At 40.8% G+C, this 19,754-nt stretch overlaps 2 protein-coding genes across 2 annotated transcripts; one reads left to right on the forward strand and one right to left on the reverse strand.

The window, feature by feature from the left end:
- Positions 1 to 505: 505 nt before the first annotated feature.
- chrne (cholinergic receptor, nicotinic, epsilon) lies at positions 506 to 11,161 on the reverse strand. The gene is made up of 12 exons (XM_084564855.1): positions 10,696 to 11,161; positions 4,566 to 4,699; positions 4,291 to 4,335; positions 4,047 to 4,156; positions 3,788 to 3,943; positions 3,580 to 3,680; positions 3,300 to 3,500; positions 2,981 to 3,095; positions 2,759 to 2,873; positions 2,448 to 2,655; positions 2,062 to 2,195; positions 506 to 1,957 (listed from the first exon to the last, which is right to left on the reverse strand). The coding sequence occupies exons 1-12, from the start codon at positions 10,763 to 10,765 to the stop codon at positions 1,790 to 1,792; spliced, it is 1,557 nt and encodes a 518-aa protein (XP_084420981.1). The 5' UTR covers positions 10,766 to 11,161; the 3' UTR covers positions 506 to 1,789.
- A 2,895-nt stretch (positions 11,162 to 14,056) lies between these two features.
- Positions 14,057 to 19,647, forward strand: gltpd2b (glycolipid transfer protein domain containing 2b). The gene is made up of 4 exons (XM_084564346.1): positions 14,057 to 14,584; positions 16,614 to 16,672; positions 16,822 to 17,000; positions 17,137 to 19,647. Exons 1-4 carry the CDS (start codon positions 14,515 to 14,517, stop codon positions 17,750 to 17,752), a joined length of 924 nt encoding a protein of 307 aa, XP_084420472.1. The 5' UTR covers positions 14,057 to 14,514; the 3' UTR covers positions 17,753 to 19,647.
- Positions 19,648 to 19,754: the final 107 nt, after the last annotated feature.

Here is a 19,754-nt window from a genome sequence, read left to right on the forward strand (position 1 = left end):
TATGTCTGTCTGAGAGTATGTGTGTGTGTGAATGTGCGTATGAATAGGTATTGATTTTAACTTTTACATTTCTACATTTAGTATATTTTCAATATATGTATTTACAGAGAGACACCTGAAAGTGCACCTGAATTTTCATTGTATACACAATAGAATGACAATAAAGAAACACAAATCTTGAAATAACACCTTGAAAATATACTTAACTGAATGAGCACGGGGGCCCAAGACTTAGAAGAATAAGGCTTTGATTCTGAGTTGTTGCTGGTAAAGCGTCTTGAGACGATTTGTATTGTTATTGACGCTATATAAATAAAATTGAATTGAATTGAATTGAATGATGAATGAAACATTTTCAGGTCTTTGGTGTGTTAGGGACTGTTACAATGCAGAATCATGGACACATATATATATAGAGAGAGAGAGATTTGATGATATCTCTACAAAAGAACACTATAAAAACTATTTGAATATAGGATACCATCAGAATAATTAAATGGTATCACATAATCTTCTGTAAATACTACACATAGTCTTAAGTTGCAGCTTTAAAGTGGCTGAAAATCTTTTACCGCTGACCTGACCTCTAATATTTGAATTCGTCAAGCTCTGCAAAGATGATGTGCACCTTAGAACATGGTTGCAGGTAAAACAAGGGCACCTCTGACAATGGAAGACGAAACGCTGACCTTTGAGAGACCGGTAAGTCTATTCAGCATATTAAGGTTACTTCTGCTCCTGTTGCATAGAGGATCCTGTACTTACATGCAAAACCTTCTCAACAAATGGCTCAGTTTAAGGACTTACTTTGGATTTTTTCAAAGCTACCATGGCAACACCTAGTAGATAACTGAATGTGTGATCACTGGAGAGTGAAAGTACACATCAATGAGAACCAATATATCTCAATGCAACATATTTCCTAATGTGTCATGCTGCACAGCTCATACTTTGTAATAAACTGATTGAACAAGTCATGATGGACAAAATAAAGTATTTATTTAAAAAACATGGCATGATGATATCAAGACCACACTGACCCATCTACCCTAAACAAGACTTTCCAATAAATAAGTCATAGTAAGAAGAATAAGGCTTTGATTCTGAGTTGTTGCTGTTACATGCACAGGTTCTTCCTGTAAGACATACTACAGGGAAGGAGACATACCCAGTTAGTCAAGGTGATGAACTGGTAATTCTTATCAACCAATGAAAGACAGGAAACAGTAGCACACAACATATAAATAAAATCAGTCAATGAATTTTCTCTGCTTCTGTTTATGAACACAGTCCAGCCCTGATCTATAGTTCCATGTAACATTAAACACTCAGTTACTCTCAAGTGACTTTAGCATTTTTCTCCCAATGCACCTATGACCTGAGGTTTGAACTTAAACTCATACAGTTGAGGCATTTTTTATCATAAAACTAAAACTAAAACAAAAATTATATGACGCTTCTGATGGTAGTAAAGACGTTTTTTAACTAGACCTGATCAGCCAATTCCACCAAATCCACGTTTGTCCAAGTTGACAAACATGGAACGAAATTTCAAGTTTCAGTGAAAACCCTCAGCCGCCTGACAAATGTTGATAAAATCAGCGCGGGGAATATGGACAGACAGACAGATTTGCTGCTATCAAAGCCCTGCTACACAGACTTAAATCAAATCTGAATTTTAGCCTTTTAAGAAAGCAAGACTGTTCACCGTTACAGACAGCATGAGGCGCAATTAACCTGGAAAGGTTTTAAGAGAAAATAACAGAAAACACAGATTTTTGTTTTACTTTTAACTCGGTACATATTTCTTATCCTCCCCAGGAAATGGAAGTTCTGGGGCCCGGTTGACGTGTCCTGTTAAGAATATCCCAACTGTGCCGATGAGGAAGAGGAAGAAGGCAGCCCAGAAACACACCTTGTCAATCATCTTCCCAATCAGTACCCAGCTTTCAATTTCCTGTAATTAGAAAAAAAATAATAATATTAAAAAGAGGGAAAAGAGAGACTGAATCATGTGTAAAAAAATCACCCATTAACACTGAAATTTAAATTGACACTCACAGATCCAATGTTGTTTTGTTGCCTTGTGCTCTCAGCGATGAAGTTGCAGGCATCCACACATTGTTTAATCTCTGGTGCAGCTTGAGCCAGACTCTTATACAGGTTGGCTGTGCTGCTGATATCCACGTTGTCCACTGGGGGGAAGATGATACTGAGAGTTAGATGACAGATTCCTGCAAAACTACCTGAGGCACATTTCCACTAAACCAGGATGAAAAGACCAAAATAAACCATTCATATTCAACACCAAAGGTAAATTGCAGTGATTCCCTTGTGGGCCTTTACATTTTTACTCTTTCAAGGAAAAAAGAATGCATTCTCCTTGCAACATTCAAGCAAATGAGGACTTTGTACTGGATCATCACTTCCAAAAATAAATATCTTACCAATAGATCGTGTGAGACCATGTCTCTCCCTTTGTTTGTCAAACATCATTTCACTGCGAGGTTGTTTCAGGACATATTCCTCTGCCCTCTGCATGAGGCCAAAGGAGCTGCGCCGGCGCTCCCTCAACCCGTTCATCTCTGTCGCCACCTCACTGTCATCCACCAGAGGGGACATGCCCAAGGCGCGGGGTACCATTTCCAAGAACACCTGCAGGAGGCAGAAACGTCAACAGTAGACACTTAACAGAAAAAAAACCCCCAAAAAACTCTTGAACAGACAAATTCGGCTTAACTGGATGGGGTGCACTTACATGTTTGATGGTATGGGACATAGTATGAGTGCTGGGGCTGCGCAGCGAGAAGTTCAGCACAACAATTTGATTAGTAGCAATGAGAGTAGTGACGCACATAACAAAGATCAGGTACCTGAGGAAGACATGAGAGAAGATGGGCGTTGAAGAGGAGACTCAAGGTGTTTGGACCAAAGAAAAACAAACCCAGCAGAGGGCAGCAGAGAACAGACACTGACTTACTTGCCAATGAGAGGGACAGAGAGAGAGGTCTCGGGGACCTTCTGAGCAATAAGAAACAGGAAGACAGTCTGAGCCAGCAAGACAGAAATGGACACTGTCAGTTTCTGTCCTCCAGCTGTGAATGGGACAACAGAGACTTAGGAGGCACAACTTCTGTGCAGCATGTAATGCTACGTTACATTTTTATGCAATGGCTGGTAGTTATAATACAACACCAACTGTCTTCAGTTAGGGCTTTAGCTAAAACATTTTCTGAACAAATATATTAAATTTTTGTGTTTAAGAGCCATAAAGATTTAGAAATAGTGCCTTGACTGACCCTGTGCAGGCAGGAAGTAGGCCAACACGACCAGTGAGGAGATGAGGGAGCAAGGCAGGATGATGTTGATGATGTAGAACAGGGGCTTCCTTTGAATGACAAGATTGAACGTGATCTCCTGATACTCCAGGTCTTCTGGTGAATACCGAGTGTTGATCATCTTCCTGGCTGGGCGATGAACAATGGCCCACTCACCATTCTCTTAAAGGTGATAATATAATAAGCCGGAGAACAGCTATGTGTTGTGAATATCTGCGTACTGGATGCAGTTGTACTATACCTGTGAAAGCCTCAGGGTCGATGTCTACCCACTCAATAGTTTCTCCTGTCTCACCAACAGCCAAGATGAGGTCCACTTCATTGGCACTGTACGTCTGAGATCTGGGGTTGTGGCAGTGGACGTGGAATAGAAAGAATAGAGGCAAACTCATGAACTGGGATTTACAGACTGAATACGTATTTGTCATGGTGAAAGTATCATAGCACACCTGAATGCTAGCGTGCAGTTTTGATAATCAAATGGGAAGTAGGTGATCTCGATGGCACAAGTGCTGCGATAGATAGCAGGAGGCAGCCAGTACATCCACCCATTGCTGCTGATTAATACATTGGCATAATAAGCCACATCAAATTTGCCATCAATACTGCAGAGAAACAGGATGAAGAGCAGAAAGAGTTACCACAAACTTAAATCTAGCATAGATGATGAGAAATACAGGATTTCACTCCTCTTTGTGTTCGCCTTACTTGTTCTCAAGGACTATGTCCGGAAGCCAAACAGTATTGCATGGGACACGAATAACATCAATGCCATAATAGTCAGATGCGTTCCAGGTGAGGCGATAATCAGTCCATTGCTGCAGATGACATTTGAGAGAAAGGTCATCAGTGACTGAGAGAGAGGGACTTTGGAAAATGATCCTCCTGCTAGTCAAGTCTTGCCAGGAGTTGTACAAACAAAACAAAATGAATCAAAAGAGGGAAAACTTACAATCTCAATCCACACATTGGTTGTAAGAGTCTCCTCCTTTTCATTCTGTGGAACAAGTGGAAGAGCAGTATGAGTGTCTGAGCTATGTTGATCGTGCACGTGGTGAACCGCCAAATGCAGGACATATTGATGATTAATGATCATCGTGTGGGTAACATGGTGCACTTGAGTCACGTGTCATTTCCATACAGAGCTTTTAAACCCTCTGCTAATGCTCATATAATGCTCGTATGTGCTGTCAGGCTTTGTGTGGAACAAACAGGAAGAGTTCTTACCAGGGAGATAAGGTTAGTGAGGGTCAGCTTGATCTGAACCTGCACCTTGTCTTCGGGATGAACCACCGGGCGAATATTCTTGTTGTAGCCTTTGAACAAGGCGCCGATCAGCTGTGACTCCTCATTACATTGCACTGCATGACAGAAAAGATGAGAAATAGAGGGAGAATTAGTGTATAGGTGTGGAATTAGGTCTGGTTAATATTACCAGGGCTGAAACATCTACGATACTGCTTAAGCAAAGGTATATAATTATTGGTTTGGTCCCTCTGACTGATATTTTTGTACGTGACATCATTCAGTCAGTCATACTGAAGCATTGGTGTGTAAGCAGTGTTACTGTTGTTTGAATGACTAAATGTTGTTGTATCATGTAAATCATGTATTAAGGACAGCAGATAAATGTGATTGGTTTTGAGAAGAGCAATGGGAAAGTTATATCTATTTTCATTTTTTTGACATTTAATCTAATCTTTGATTTCTGGTGACATCTATAGTGTGACCTTGGTTGCACACAGCATTTTAGCAAGGAAGTCGTAGACATCAGAAACCACTTATTCAATCTTAAACATGTGTTGTATTTTAACGGTTTGTCATATTATTCACTTTTTTGTGCAGTGTAAAGCCCAACAATCCAGTCTGAAATGTAGTTGAGCTGAAAGTGACTCAACTACTACTCAAGCAAAGTCCAGCACTTCAGTAAATCAGTTATTAATTACAGTTATTCAGTTCAGTTCCATTCAGTTCATTTCACTTTTATTTATAGCGCGTCAATAACTTTATCTTTATAGCTTTATAAAACCCAGAGCAAGCACAAAGACAACAGTGGGAAGAACAACTCCCTTTTAACAGAAAGAAACCATGAGCAGAACCCAGCTCATATGGAGGGACCCATATGCTTGAGGCCGAGGCCAAATGCTAGAGACAGGAAAAGAGAGAGGAGAGAAGACAGGAGGAACGAGATAAACATACATCTGTCATAGATTTATACGTCTGACATACATGTACATGGAGAACATACATGTACATGGAGAACATACATGTACATGCGTACATGTAGAATCTGGCCGTGATACAAGATGGAGCTGATGATATTACATGAAAGATTGATGATGAATCAAGAGCATAGGAGCATTAAACTGTTTGCTGCTATGTGATTGCATATTTAAAATGTCTTTTGCATCATGGTAAGTTTGCCGGAGTTAATTTGTATACATGGATATCAGTACTCTCAAATGACTATGGTTATGCTGATAAACTGTGAACATACCTCCAAACCATATCAACATAATGTTGTATTTTTTTTCAGATATATTGTGTTTATGATGTGTTTATCATATATGTGTTCTGCGTGCATGTACATGTGCTTTTGAATTTTAAATACATCTCTAAACATATAGTATCTTTGAACTAAATTTGGGTGGTATGTTTTCACACGTGCCCAAGAAAAACATCAACCACAGGATAGAGTGGTGAACAAATGCAGGATGATTTGCCAGGTCTACAGACAGTGACAGTGGCAGTGTACTCCATTACTACACCACATTTCTGAATAAAGTTCAAGAGAGTCTAGAGGTTATTTCCAACCCTTGCCTCTTCCCTCCCAGCTGTCGCTATCCATAGCTCAGATTACACAGCAGCTGGGAAACTCTAAACTGGGACTTCAAGTCACACTTGGGACATCTACAATAATCATCATTTGTCAAAAATGTAAGTAACATACACAGCAACAGTAGTAAAGATGTCATCCCCCATGGGCGGTTCATCATTGGGTCTGCCATGTCCAATCAAGCAGAAATACATCACATTGTTTTGAGCTGTACTGTACCCAAGGGACGATTTAAAACTCATTGCCTCAAAAAACAAAGTAAAATAAACCTAACATGGTGAATTAGAGCTAAGTTTTTTAGTTTAAGTACTACTTAATTACTACTAGTACAACTAACGTCATTTTTTTGAGTTTGTTTTATTAATTTACTTTAGCATCCTCTAGCGATTGTACAGGCTAGTCAACTAGCCAATTAGTTGAATTCACTAATGCACCATGACACTTTAAGCATCATGTCGACTAGTCACCGATCACGTGGCAATAACAACACTAACACCATTGTTGCCAGATATGAGATAATTATCGTATTTATACGATAGTTTCAGGGCCTATACGATAGGACCATAGTTTGCCATTTGATTGACAACGAATAAAACAGTTGTTTCATTCAAAAGGCCAAGCTTCCATGTCTATACCATAGGCTTTTGCAGTTCCATGCAAGTTGTTTTTGTACATATGTTATTTAATCCTAAAGCGACGGTACGATATTGTTTCATTTCCCACCTGGCAACACTGACTGACACCTCCAAGAAGACAGGTGAGGAGCCTAGTGGGTCATCGCAGCCAAATAGCAGCAGCCTTCAAGTGTGTGGAAATACTTCACTACAGATGAAGCCCATTCTACCGTGTCATGCAAAATATGTAAGTCTGTCTGGAAATACAACAAAGGTTCTAATGCAAAAACAACTCATCTGAAAAGTCTTCCTCTAGCAAAGGAACGGTCCAAATCCTCTCGACAGCAGTCAGTTAACAATTTCATCAAATGCCCTGAGGTAACAGAGAGAAGGAAGTTGCACATCAACAATTTACTGGTGAATTTCATTGTCTGAAGTTATTAGACCTTTAGCTGCTATACACGGGGAAGACTCCAGAGAAATACCACATTTTTTTAACCCGGCTACACTATCCCAGCTTACAACACGCTTTGAAGTAATATTAAATGCCACTGATGGTTCCGTATTATATAGGCTATACATATCTGCAGCGCACAGTATTGATAAGCTCATGTGCTTATGTTCAGTTCTGTTGTGTTTGATTTGTTTACATTGTTGCCGTGGTTGTAGAGCGTGATTTTATTTTGTCCTTAATGTCAGTGAATGTGCCATGCAAGACATGGAAGTTATGGTAGAGCTTGTGAGAGCCTGCATATTAGAAGTGTCTACGCTACAATATTCAGGTCAATAATGTAGATTTAATTGTTGCAAAGTGTTACTTTGTACTGTGTTTCTATTAGTGACGTTGTTGGTTACTAGTCGGCTAGACTAGACGACTTTCACCACATATTACACATAATAATCGACTCAGTACCTAGAGTATACTACTTGACATACCATTGCACCCCAACAGATCAGGAGTGCAGCATAAATCAGTAGGATATTGCAATTAAATATATAGACGGCTCCAATGGCAATGCAGTGAGATGAACTGGAGGTACAACCACTCTGTACCACAATGAAGGTCATCTTCAACAGCACAGTCACCACCAGCTGTGACAGAGGACAGCGATCCAGTTGTACTTCTTGTGCCTCTTCAACCTTATAAGAACTGGTCAGTTCTCGAGTTACCAAAGTCGCCATTAACAGGGATTCTGTGAGCCCTTTGGCTGCTAATAGGCACACAAAAGGAGACAGACTCACGAAAAGACCGCGTACTCCTGTGACTCGGCTGAATTGGCTCGTGTGAGCGGTTCCGGTCAATGACTCAAATGAAGCGCTTCATTTTATTGAGTGATTCAAACCATAAAATGGAACGAGTTAACCACCGATTCACCGGCATGACCCCGAGATAGCCGTACAGAAATACATGTTTGTTTTTTTCACAGCGATACTGCCTTGTCAACATGGCCTGGATGTCAACGCTCCAACCAACAAACTCAGAACAGAAACAATCACTTAGTAACTGTTGTAGAACATTTAACTCATTATTTTCCTGAACAGAAACACTTAAACACTTTGTTTAGTTGTTCGTGGGCGGGGCAGACGTCAACTCCCACTACAGTTTGTTAGTGAAGTAATTTAACATGACATAAAATAAATTCATTAAAAACACTCTTGCTAGTCACTCAGTTCTCTTAATAAATTTGTAATTTTTCCTCAAAGCTTGAATGAAACTAAGTAAAAGGGTGGCAACTAGAAGTGGATGGATCTGTGCATGTCCAAATGTTGGAAAAAAAAGCTCTTTATCCAAAAACATACTTTTTCTAAGGGGTTTGAACTTAAAAACAATGAGTTTGTCCAGTTGTTTGGTCCCAAATCTCTGCAACCCTATTTTTAGTAAGTGTACCAACTAACAAGTTGACAAGAACTAAGTTAGGGCCACTAAATGTATTTAATTAAATACCATGTTAGAATATACAGTGCAAGGCTGTTGTCAGTTTTAATGATTAAGTACTGTTAAATGTTTCACTGGACACACAAAGGAGCACACAACACAACAAATGTAACTATAAAAAACTGAACGTGAAAATGCAGCAGTTTGTGTTGTAAAATCCTGCAACACTGCTCTAAACCCTGTAGGCCAACTTTAGTTTGTAACACTGTTTTCCTCTGATATGATCAGGAAAACACACATAGTTCTTCCGTACAGGATATTATTTGTAACTAAAAATAAGATGCAAAGATTAAAGCAATGCTGAGTTGTACAGTACACACTAAACCTTTAATTACAGTTCATTCAGTCAACTTAGTAGAGTCAGTTACGTCAACATGAGGATGCAAAGTGCAGTTTATATTTGTTGAGAGTACTTTGACCTCATCCCTTCCTGTAACTGACACACGAGAGTGATGTGAAACCAGAGACTTGCCTTTGCCCAGTTTTATCGTCATCACTCTCCTGATGAAGTTTTAAAAATGTGATCTGGAGTGCTTAAGTCATTGTTCAAATTCAGTGATCTATTTGCCCTTTATTTACCTGTGGAGGGACACATTTTTTTTTGTGTGTACGTCTCTGTGATTTGTCTGACCTTTTTATTAATTCAGCGATAAGAAGGCATGTGACATTATGGTGATACCAACAGGTAAACATTGTAACATTACTGTTTGACAAGTGTAAACCAAGCTCACCTCAGCTGACCGCCTCCTACTGTCCAATGCACTCATCTTCATGTCATCATTTTATGCATGAGACACAATTTTCATGGGGTTGACAAAAAGAGAGAAGAAGAAAGTGTCTGTTCCATGTGCCAATAAGCATCCTTTTGACAGGAGACCAGCCCAGCATCTCAGCCCTGTTATCAGTCAGGTGCCCCATCGCGTTGTAATCATAAAAGACAGATAAAGGCTTTAGGAGGAGCAGAGCGCGGGACTGAGTTTGACTCACTACCCAGATTGTAAGCTGTCAGTGTGTAGAGGCCAAATGGTAGCTGTGATGATGTCAGTTTGACTGCAATATTCCTATGGTTATGTCATTAAGAAAGTAATGTTTGCTTTACTGTCTACATGTCATGATGACTCATGTGTAATCCAACGTCTCGTCATAGGGAATTTTTTAAATACTTTAACGACCTCGTTCAAGGAGGTGAACTCAAGGAGCATTGTCCACCAACTGCTGTGAAAAACTGGCCATACCTTTCCATACCGTGTAGAGTAGACACTAAGCACTCCAGATCACATTTTTAAGACTTCCATCATGTCCAGATTGTCAGTTTTGCTTCCAAAGCAAATTTCTGGCCCCTGTTACTCCTTTGTGGCATCGGTGCAAATCATCTTTACAGTACTGCGACAGTATTGTTCTCATAACAAAGCACAAAGGATCTACTTCATCTGATTGCATTGCTTTATGGAACAGATAACTCTTATGAAAATCAGTGTGTATAAATGCATTAAATATACATGGGCGGGGACAAAATGCTTTGCTCATCTTTTGTATTATTCACCAAATTTTAAAACAGCTATGCAAGTCTATAAATTAAGAGCATGGTCTAGTGCACATACTGTATGTGTGCAAAAGACCTAATCAGACAATAAGCATAGAATAATTATTGATGGAAATCAAAAATACCTATCTATTACTGAGCAGTGAAGAAGAACAGAAGGAGAAAAATAATTGATTAAAAACTATGTCTATTCAAATTTGATGTTTTACAGCAATGTGTTAAAGTTAGTTTAACATGTTTTCATGAGGTCAGTAAAGAAAGTTTTCTTTACTCTGCCAATCACCAATGCAAGACTTTTAGAGTAGTCTCTGAGCACTGATCCTCTGCCTGCACATGACAGGCAGACGGCATTATGGACGTTATCTTGATAAGACGACTGCCTGCCTGTCAGAGAGGATGTGCCAAAAGTTTGCCACTGCGCCACTTACCCAGACCCATTAAAGTCCCGAGAATGGTTCCAACTCCAAAACATATCCAGAGCTGTCGTGCTGCCATCATGTTCCAAGACCTCTCCACTGCCGTGCACCGTACTGCACTGCACTATATTTAAATATAAAGTCTGAGAGAAAGAAAGGGAGCGAGAGTAAAGACACAGAGGAAGAGCCCTTAATCCCCCCCACCAAACACCCTGACTGTCGCCCACTCCGGCTGCCGCTATGCCCGGCTCAGGTTACACAGCAGCTGGACGCACTAAACCAGGACGTCAAGTCACACTCCGGTCACCCACAATAATCATCATGATGATCATTAGTCAACAACTACAATATTAGACAACAAATGCGGTGGTGCCAGCGCTAGGTGATACTGAGTCTGCATGTTTGTCATGCGCTTGTCTGTCTGTATTTATCCGTACCGCCTACTGGGCCTGCATTTGTTTGGAGAAAACAATGTGACATATATAACCCACGGGGATGCAGTAAGGTAAACAGGTGATTGGCTGTGCTCAAGCTCTGCTATGTCTCTAGGGTATTAATACATACTGCAGGCCCTTTAAGTGAAGGACTCCGGTAGTGAGAGATTGTCTGCTGACTGCTGGGGTTAGAGTGCTGGAGGCAGACAATGCTCATAAAACATATTAAACCATGGAGACTGAGACCGGGATCTGCACTGAGATAAGTCATCTAACTTTTCTGATTTCCACAGCTCACACTACAATGAGTTATGCTCAGGATGTTTTACTACTTCGGTTCAAATGTAGAGATTTGCCATTCTAATCAGTGCTGTGAGTAATATAAGTCGCGTCTCTCTGCTCTGACAAGGGCAACAGACTGACTTTTGGAATGTGCCATGTGAGTTGCACAGTATGTGATATACTTCTAAATATACAGTTAGGGAAACAGAGATGAGCTTCTTTAAGGTAACTGGAGCCTCCAGAAGGCAGATTGTGTGTCTCACACTCAGAGCCCAGTGACAGAAGAAGGTCTGGAGCTGTCCGGGCCATCCGTCCACCCCCAGAGCAGAGCTGCCTCACAGAAACAGTAAACAACAAACAAAAGGCGACAGTATTTTTTGAAGACAGAGAAGATAGAGAAGCCCTCTACCAATATGTTTAGGTTAGGACAATGATTTTTCTTCAGCAACCATTTGGGCAAGTACAGTGTTTGCTTTTTCTTCCTTCTTCTGTACAGCTAACGCCAAGAATCATTCAGTCATATCCGCCATTCATCAATTCTTTAAAATAACTGACACAGAGATCAGCGGTACCTACTAAATGTCAGACGGGCCAGGACAACTGTTTTTATAGCTAATGTTATAAATATAGCCATGTCCAGTGAAGCTGGGGGTTCAGACCATTGTACAGTCAAAGTGGTTGGACCAACGTTTTATTATTTTTTGTAAATAGGCAGTGCCGGCTGTGCATCCATGATGAGAGTTACAATAACACTTAAAGCCATAGCAGTAATTGCTTACATTAAAAAGGGTTTTTTACAAATGCCCTTCATTTCTCCCATTTAATCATTGGTTAATGGATTCAAATGAAATTCTGAGTGTCTGTTGCAAACAGACATCTGAAGCATCAGACAAACCTCAGTCCAAAAGCCATTAGAAGACTGAACTGAAAATTCAATAACCATCATGCATCATTTTCTCATTTGCTTTTAAATGTGTTCTGTCATTACATTCAGTCACCCAGCTTGGGAGGTCTCTGTTTAAATGTGAACATTTGTGGAACAATTCTAACAACCACAGTGGAAGTAGTTCCGGTGCTGTGGTTAAATGCTTTGTCTCTCCAGATGTGTTCTCAGCCCAGAAATGCTGCCCAGCAACTTCAGTGGAAAATTCCAATGTGGTTGTATCAAAAATACCCCTTTGAAGCTCTGCTGAACCTCCATGCATAAACACACTCAGTCAGTGACACAATGTGTCTTCTTAACATTTGCACACATGTTAAAAATTTGTCTCGAAAAACAACTAAATAAAGAACTACAACATGTATCTGTTTAAACTATGTTCTTGCATCTAAATGCTGAATTAAAGAGAACAAGCTGTGAGAACTTTAATAGTTCAGCTTTTTTTTGAATGGGTCAAGCATTTTCCCAGGGATTCTGCCTCCCCTTGTCAGTTGCTGCCTTTTTCAGAATGAATTGTCCCCATTGGCTGCACAGAATACAAGCCCCGTGACCTGCCCCCTCCCAGGAAATGAATGCCCCTGCTTTCACTGTTTTCCCGCTCCTCCGCAGAAAAATACAATTGTGAAGTCCCTCTTCATGAGCACACATGTGGTCTGGCTTGAACGCTGAGTTCAACGTCTGTTCACCTCCCCCCATAGATACAACAGCAACCCCACTGATAGGAACAAATCACTGGAATTTCCATGATTAGTACTATCAGGGGTGATAATCATAGAAACACCCTCATCCCTCCTGTTTAACTGCAGACTTTAGACTTCAGTAATCATTAAATAATCTGCATTCCAAAGTCCAAATACATTTAGCTACAGAATCTAAATCAACCTATGTAAAAGATAGGGCACCATTTTTCCCATATAGTCATTTTGTTGGCTTCCACTATGTCTGTTAAAGCTATGGATCTTTGTTATACCTAGAATTAAATTAGCACAACATCCTTGTCCCTTTTGCCATCTCAGCAAGGATAAGCTTAGTTAGACATTGTTACTGATTGGCAAACATGGATTTGGTATCACATCTTCAACCTCCAAACGGAGAATTGGTGGTCACAAATCAATACCACGGATTTACTCAAGGCTGTCATGACTTTAACACGAGGATTAATTATTCACGACAGTGCAAACTAACATGTTTAAAGTGTGTCGGCACTGCTTTATTGTGTGGTGGTCACAGTAAGAATAATAAAATAAGAAGTTTTATTGTCATTGTCAGATGAAAAACAATGAAATACAGTTAGCAGCTCTCTTCATTCAGAAGCAATACAAATAACAACTTTAGTAGCATAAAGATAAAAACTACAGCAGCAAAACACAATAAAATACACTAAAAGTACACAGTAGTGCACAAATGAATGTAGTACAGTCGCATAGAGCAGCGTCTTAAAACAGTAAACAATAGTGCAAATGTATCCATACTAGTGCAAATGTGTCTGTTGAGTGTTGGTGGACTTGGGAGTAGGTATGGGGGTGCTATTAATTGTGTGTGTGTGTGTGAATGAGTTATAGAGCAAGAGAGAGAGAGAGGGAAAAAAGAGAGAGGGAGAGAAGGGGGAGGAGGGAAGAGGGAGGGGGGTGGGTGGAAGGAGGAGAGGCGAGGCGAGGCAGCAAGTGTTTACTCGAGCTGACCGGGAATATAGTGCATATATAGAAGATGAATCTGGAGGAAGGAGGTAACTGGCGGACATGCTGCGTTGGCTCTGCTTTATCAGCTAGTGGCTGCACTCAGATGATCTCTGGACTCTCAGATTGAGCAATACAACAAGAGACAGCAGCTCTAAAGTCAGACAAAGGCAGGACAGAACGAAGCCGGAGGCTCTAGAAAGCCAAAGAGCAGCAACAGACCAGAGCGTGTGATGAGGGAAAACTGCTGCTTAAAGACGCAGAAAAGACATTGATAGAGGCAGCATGCAGGACTGAACTTTTTATTTGAAGTTTTGGGGAGGAGTATGAAGGATTTGGGAGCAGAGGGGGGGTCAGAGGCAAAGGTCTGGTAGAGGGTAATTTAGGTGACAGCCAGTGCAAGGGGACAAGCACCCATGTGAGACACGGAGGAATTAAAAGGTAAAAGACACAGAGAAGGGGCAGAGGTGGACTAGCAGACCCCAAACTGGAATTCAGCATGGGTGTAAAAGGCAAGGCTGCTGCAGCGATCGTGGTCCTGCTGCTGTTCCTTGGCTCGCTCTGGCTACGTGAGTAGTAGTGCGTATGTGTGTGTATATGTGTGGGCTCTGTGCGTTGTACTATTAATCTATACAAGCCCTCCCTTGTTTGAAATGCATTTGCTCCAGATCAGGAATGTGTCACATGGCGTGGTGGCTGCAGCATGGTGGTCGCACCACTGTCTGCATATTCTTCATGATCAAGACATTTTTCATGTCACAGAAATGTTTGTGTGTGGGATCTGACACGTTAGTGGGTTGTTGGATTCTACAATCGACTGTTCTTCAGTCAGATCAGATAAAATATTGTCTAAATATAGACTTCTGCAACTACATCTTCTGTTTTCAACCTTTCTTGGGAAGTGATCTTGTCTGGACGTCTATAATCTATAACTTCACCAAACAGGTTTTAATAAATAGTCTATGTTTCGCTTCCAATAAAATCATTCTCCATAAATGAAAGTAGTTACTAAAAGAGTTCTTTCATAAAGAGAAATGCCCATTCAAAAAAAAACTGAGCCCATGTGATCTCTTTTTCCAGTCGGGATTAAATTCACATTTGTGGTGCTGGTTTTTCAGAAGGAAGCGTGACCAGCCACCTCTGTAGCCCTGCAGTAAGTCTGTTAGGAAACTTAAATTTAGATTCTTCCTTGTGGAGGTCTTTACATCACTCTTGACGTTTTTGGTATAAGGCCACTGTCAAGTTGGAAAGACATTTTTGACAGCTGTCAGGTGGGCATGGTGTTTTAGTAGCTCTGAAGTTCTGCTGAATGTTTTGGGATGTTTCTGCTGATTTAAAACCTGCTTGTTGCCGGTGGTCCCTAATGTGTGAAACAGAGACCCAGAGGGACCTCTGAAGGAACGCCTTCAAATATGAAACTGTAGCATAGTTTGACTTTCCTCATGCTTACATACCACAGCTGCGCTGAACAAGTTCATGACCCTTTTCTGACGTTTGTTTGAATGTATGGGAACCAGAGGAACCCATGCATTCACACTGGATCATAAACTAAACACTAAGACTTGAGTTTGAAGAACCCTATTTTAACAACAACAACAGCTTAACTTCATCCATTCATAGAACATAATGATTTCCTGTATGGTTCTTATGGCATGTGAAACCTTTAGGGCCCAAAACTGACACCAGCAACTTAAACACATGATGCAGGCTGAGGGCAACAATTAAGATCACAGGGTTTTCTTTGTTAAAGGCTGAAATAAGATTAAAATGGATTAAAACTCAGAAGAATGTTATTTGCAGTCATGTGAACACTTGTCTTTATACATGGGGAGTGTTGGAAGAAGTACTCAGAAATTTTACTTCAGTAAAAGAAGCAGTACAACGACTTTAAAATACTGGATTGCAAATACAAGTCCTAGATTCCAGGCCTCACTTAAGTAAACATATGGAAGCACTGTCAGACAAATGTACATAAAACAAGCATTTCAGTGTAGTACCTGACTGCTGTCATTTATCACCATGATAGTTTTTTAAAGTCAAATGCAATGCAAGTGCAATGTAAAATATGTCATGTAAAGTATACTTTAAACTCAAACACAGAGCTTTCCTTTCCCCAGTCAGTTTCATATTAACGTGACAACACAGCTGTCAGATAATTGCTCATGAACAATTATCCTCAAATGTAATTTCAAGCAGCTTTACGTAATATTTCTGTGTATTGAAACAACAGTGTGAAAGCGGCTGTTGAACAAACATACAGCGAATTTTGACCTGAGCCTTAATTTTTCCTCGACGCTTAAAGGGATATCTCATTTTTAGCTGCCAGGTTAACAACACTACAGTTATAGTTTACTCAACCCTGCATTTACATTATTGTTTTAAGACAACAGAGCTTAAAAAACTCACCACAGACTAGTTTCTCAGCAGCAAACAGAAGACAAACACGACTACTGATATCCTGTCTAGCAAGTGTCGCTTATAGCAGTGGAAGAGTCAAATATTTCCTTGAGGAGAGTGTCAATAATTGACTTGTGATGTTTGATATGTAAAAAACTAACTGTAAGACTTTCTCTTGTTCTTTACAACATCCCACTCCAGAGGGAGGTTTGGATCATCACTGGGATTCTTGTTTAAAAGGTTATAATCAAGTAAATAAGGTAAGATGGTCCCATTGCCTGCACATTACAAGAATGATTTTGTGAAGCAGATGGGCAGTTTGAATGAATCTCATCAGCCTCCGTCCTTCCTTTTGTCTCTCTGTTGATTGCCCTCACATTCACACACATCCCATCCCCCCCACTATCAGCTTAACCAGCTGTCCAATAGCAGTGGGGCTAATGGGGCTGAGGGTTCGCTACTCCTGGACGGGTGCCCTGGTCAGACCTTCCAGGTGTCAAAGCTGCTCTCTGAACTGCTGTCCGCATCGGCCTACACTTCTGACGTATTGCTGCAGCCATATCTGTCCAGCTGGGATGAGCTTGTGAAGTAAGATCCTCAGATAAAGCAGGAGTACAGTGAGAGAAATAGATTCATTCACAGCCAAAAGAAAGAATGAAATAAATAATGGTTTAATGTATTACCTGGACTCTGTAAGCTGATTCATTTTGCTTTACTCCTCCAGGTTCATGGAGGCTCTGGGACCAATGGTGGGGCTGATATCTCAAGAAATAGAGAGTAAGACCTCTATAATCCGCCAACTGGCCCTGTTGGAAAAGGAACCTGAGGGAGAGCTGGGGCCAGATTTAAACTCAATAAACTCTGTTAACACAGAAGTTGGGACAAAGAATACTTTAGAGGTCTCACACCACACTGGAGCTTACCACTCTGTGCGCTCCATGATCTCGATGGAGTTGGAACGAGGCATCGTGGACTTCCACCATCAGACAGATTCTGGATCCCGGACTCTCTTGCGCCTACATCGCGCCCTGCTTTGGCTGAAGCTCTTCCTGGAGAAGCTGGGTGAGACACCAGAGGCCGGCAGACTCAGGAGCCCGTCAGAGCTGTGCCGTGAGGCCTACCAGAGCACCCTTGCAAACCACCACACCTGGTTCGTGCGCAGGGCAGCTGAACTGGCCTTCATCGCCATGCCAGAGCGGACTTTCTTTTTTAGGCTGGTGTGTGTGCAAAACCAGGAGGAGTTTAGTTTTCTGTTGAACAGAGTGGTGCGGGCCATTGGCGAGGTTTACGACAGGACACAAGAAGCCCTGGAGGAAAATGGCATGCTGGACTTGCCATAAAAAAAAAGAAAAAAAGAGGACCACCAGAATGGATGTTTACCATGTTTTGCACTGTCCTCATGATAATCATGTGGCATCACACATTCGACCAACATGGCGTTGTATACGCTACGCAAAGGAGGTGTAGAATACTCAAGGAAACATGAATGAACTGGAGTTTTTTTTCACCTAAAATTTATATGTGCCATATATTTTTCTTCCAACCAAAGTGCTGTGTCAACAATCAACAAATACGAGAGTCAGTGTTAGTTTGACATTCCTTATAAGATTTTAAGAGCTAATGCCTTGACTTTTCCTCACCTTAGAGGCATTTTAAGGCAGCTGATAATGTATTTAAGCTGTGAATTATTTAAGCAGTAACATGAATATAATCATCCACTGTACACATGTCACAGGGGAGGTAATTTTTTTTATTGAATTAGATCGGAATGTTCGCGTTATGTGCCTGCTCCCACCGACGTGATCGGCCATTTTCTTGTGTTTCCTATACTGAAAATAACTACTGTTTTGAAAGTAGTCAGTGCCTGGTGATTTCATGTGCTACCTCATAGGTCTAGATGATTTGCCTTCAGAGGGACCAATCTGTCCTGAATAAAGCGGTATTACACAAAACAATTGTAAGACAATGCAGTGCCTCAAAGTAACTGTTGCGTGGAGTACTCATACAGATACGCTGAACGTTTTTATATCATGTTCTGAACGATTAAAAATCTTACAAGAGACGATGCGGTTGCTGATTTTCCAACATAGTCTGGTCCAGTGCTTTAATAACTTGACATTTAAATGCCACTGAACTGATGTGTAATGTTATCCACTAACCAGCAGAGGTTGCAGTGCTCTGCTGCACGCTGATCCTTGGTGAACATAATCTGCTCTGTGTTACACTCTTAAATTGACACATTTTCCACTATCTTGGTACGGTGGCTCCATGAACCGGGTTTTGAACCCACATCCGTAAAACCACATTTGGTGTTATAATTCAACTGTTAACAAAATGTCACAGTGCCACAGAATATTTAGGAATATAGCATGAGTGCAGTAGAGAGAGAGTAGCAAGTGCATGCATCGGTCACCGGTGCCACTCTTGATCAAACTATTTTAAACCCGCAAAATCCTCTAATGCTACGTAATCCTGTCTCTCTCCTCTTTCCTGCTCTGCACTCCCTCTTTCTGAGGAAGAGGCGGTGAAGAAAAGAAAGATAAGGAGAGTGCTTGAAGGCACAGAGAGAAAGAGAGAGAGAGAGCACGAGGAGCTGAGTGAAGGTCAGCAAGCGGAAGTACACTTCACCTATAATCTTGTCAAGCAGTCGGTGGCAGACTATATTAAAGCAAAAGAGCAAAAGCCCAACCTATTATTTTTTTTCTGGGAATAAATTGTGTTTGTGATTATGAACATCTGTTAAATCAGCCAGATGATTATTAACCTCTGACCCGTGGTGTGTGCAGGTGGGTGCAGTTTATATTTCCAGAAAATCCCTGTCTTCTAAATAATTGTGTGAAAATAAATAAATGCAGAAACTATTACTAGTTTTACAAAATGATCATACCATGTGGTAACAGGGACCTATTCTAGTTCTGACCGTTTGTCTTTTTCAGCATGTGTGCTAACATTTGACATTTGGCATCCACTGGTGCTGTGGGCGGCGAGGATTATGGTGAATGAGATTACATTAGATTAAATCCACCTGTCGCTGGCTCTGACACCGACTGGCCTTCTTTTCACTTACATGCAAAGGCGGCACTCATGATTCATAATGAGTCACCGTGGAAAGGTTCAAACTGCCATTAAGTCCACTAGTATTATTGTCTGTCCACTGGTAATGAATCACCAGGGACACAAGAAACGATGACAGCAAAGCAGAAGCGAAAGGAAGTTTGAGTTCCCTTAAATGACATTTATTAATTTTTCTATCTTGGTTTGCAGTAAACATGAGCAAAAATATACATACAGTAAGAGCAGAAAATAAAGATCCAGAATATTTTATAATCCGTTTGGGCGAGA

This window comes from Chelon labrosus (genome assembly GCF_963514085.1).
Source record: "Chelon labrosus genome assembly, chromosome: 17".
In the NCBI taxonomy this organism is placed as follows: Eukaryota; Metazoa; Chordata; class Actinopteri; order Mugiliformes; family Mugilidae; genus Chelon; species Chelon labrosus.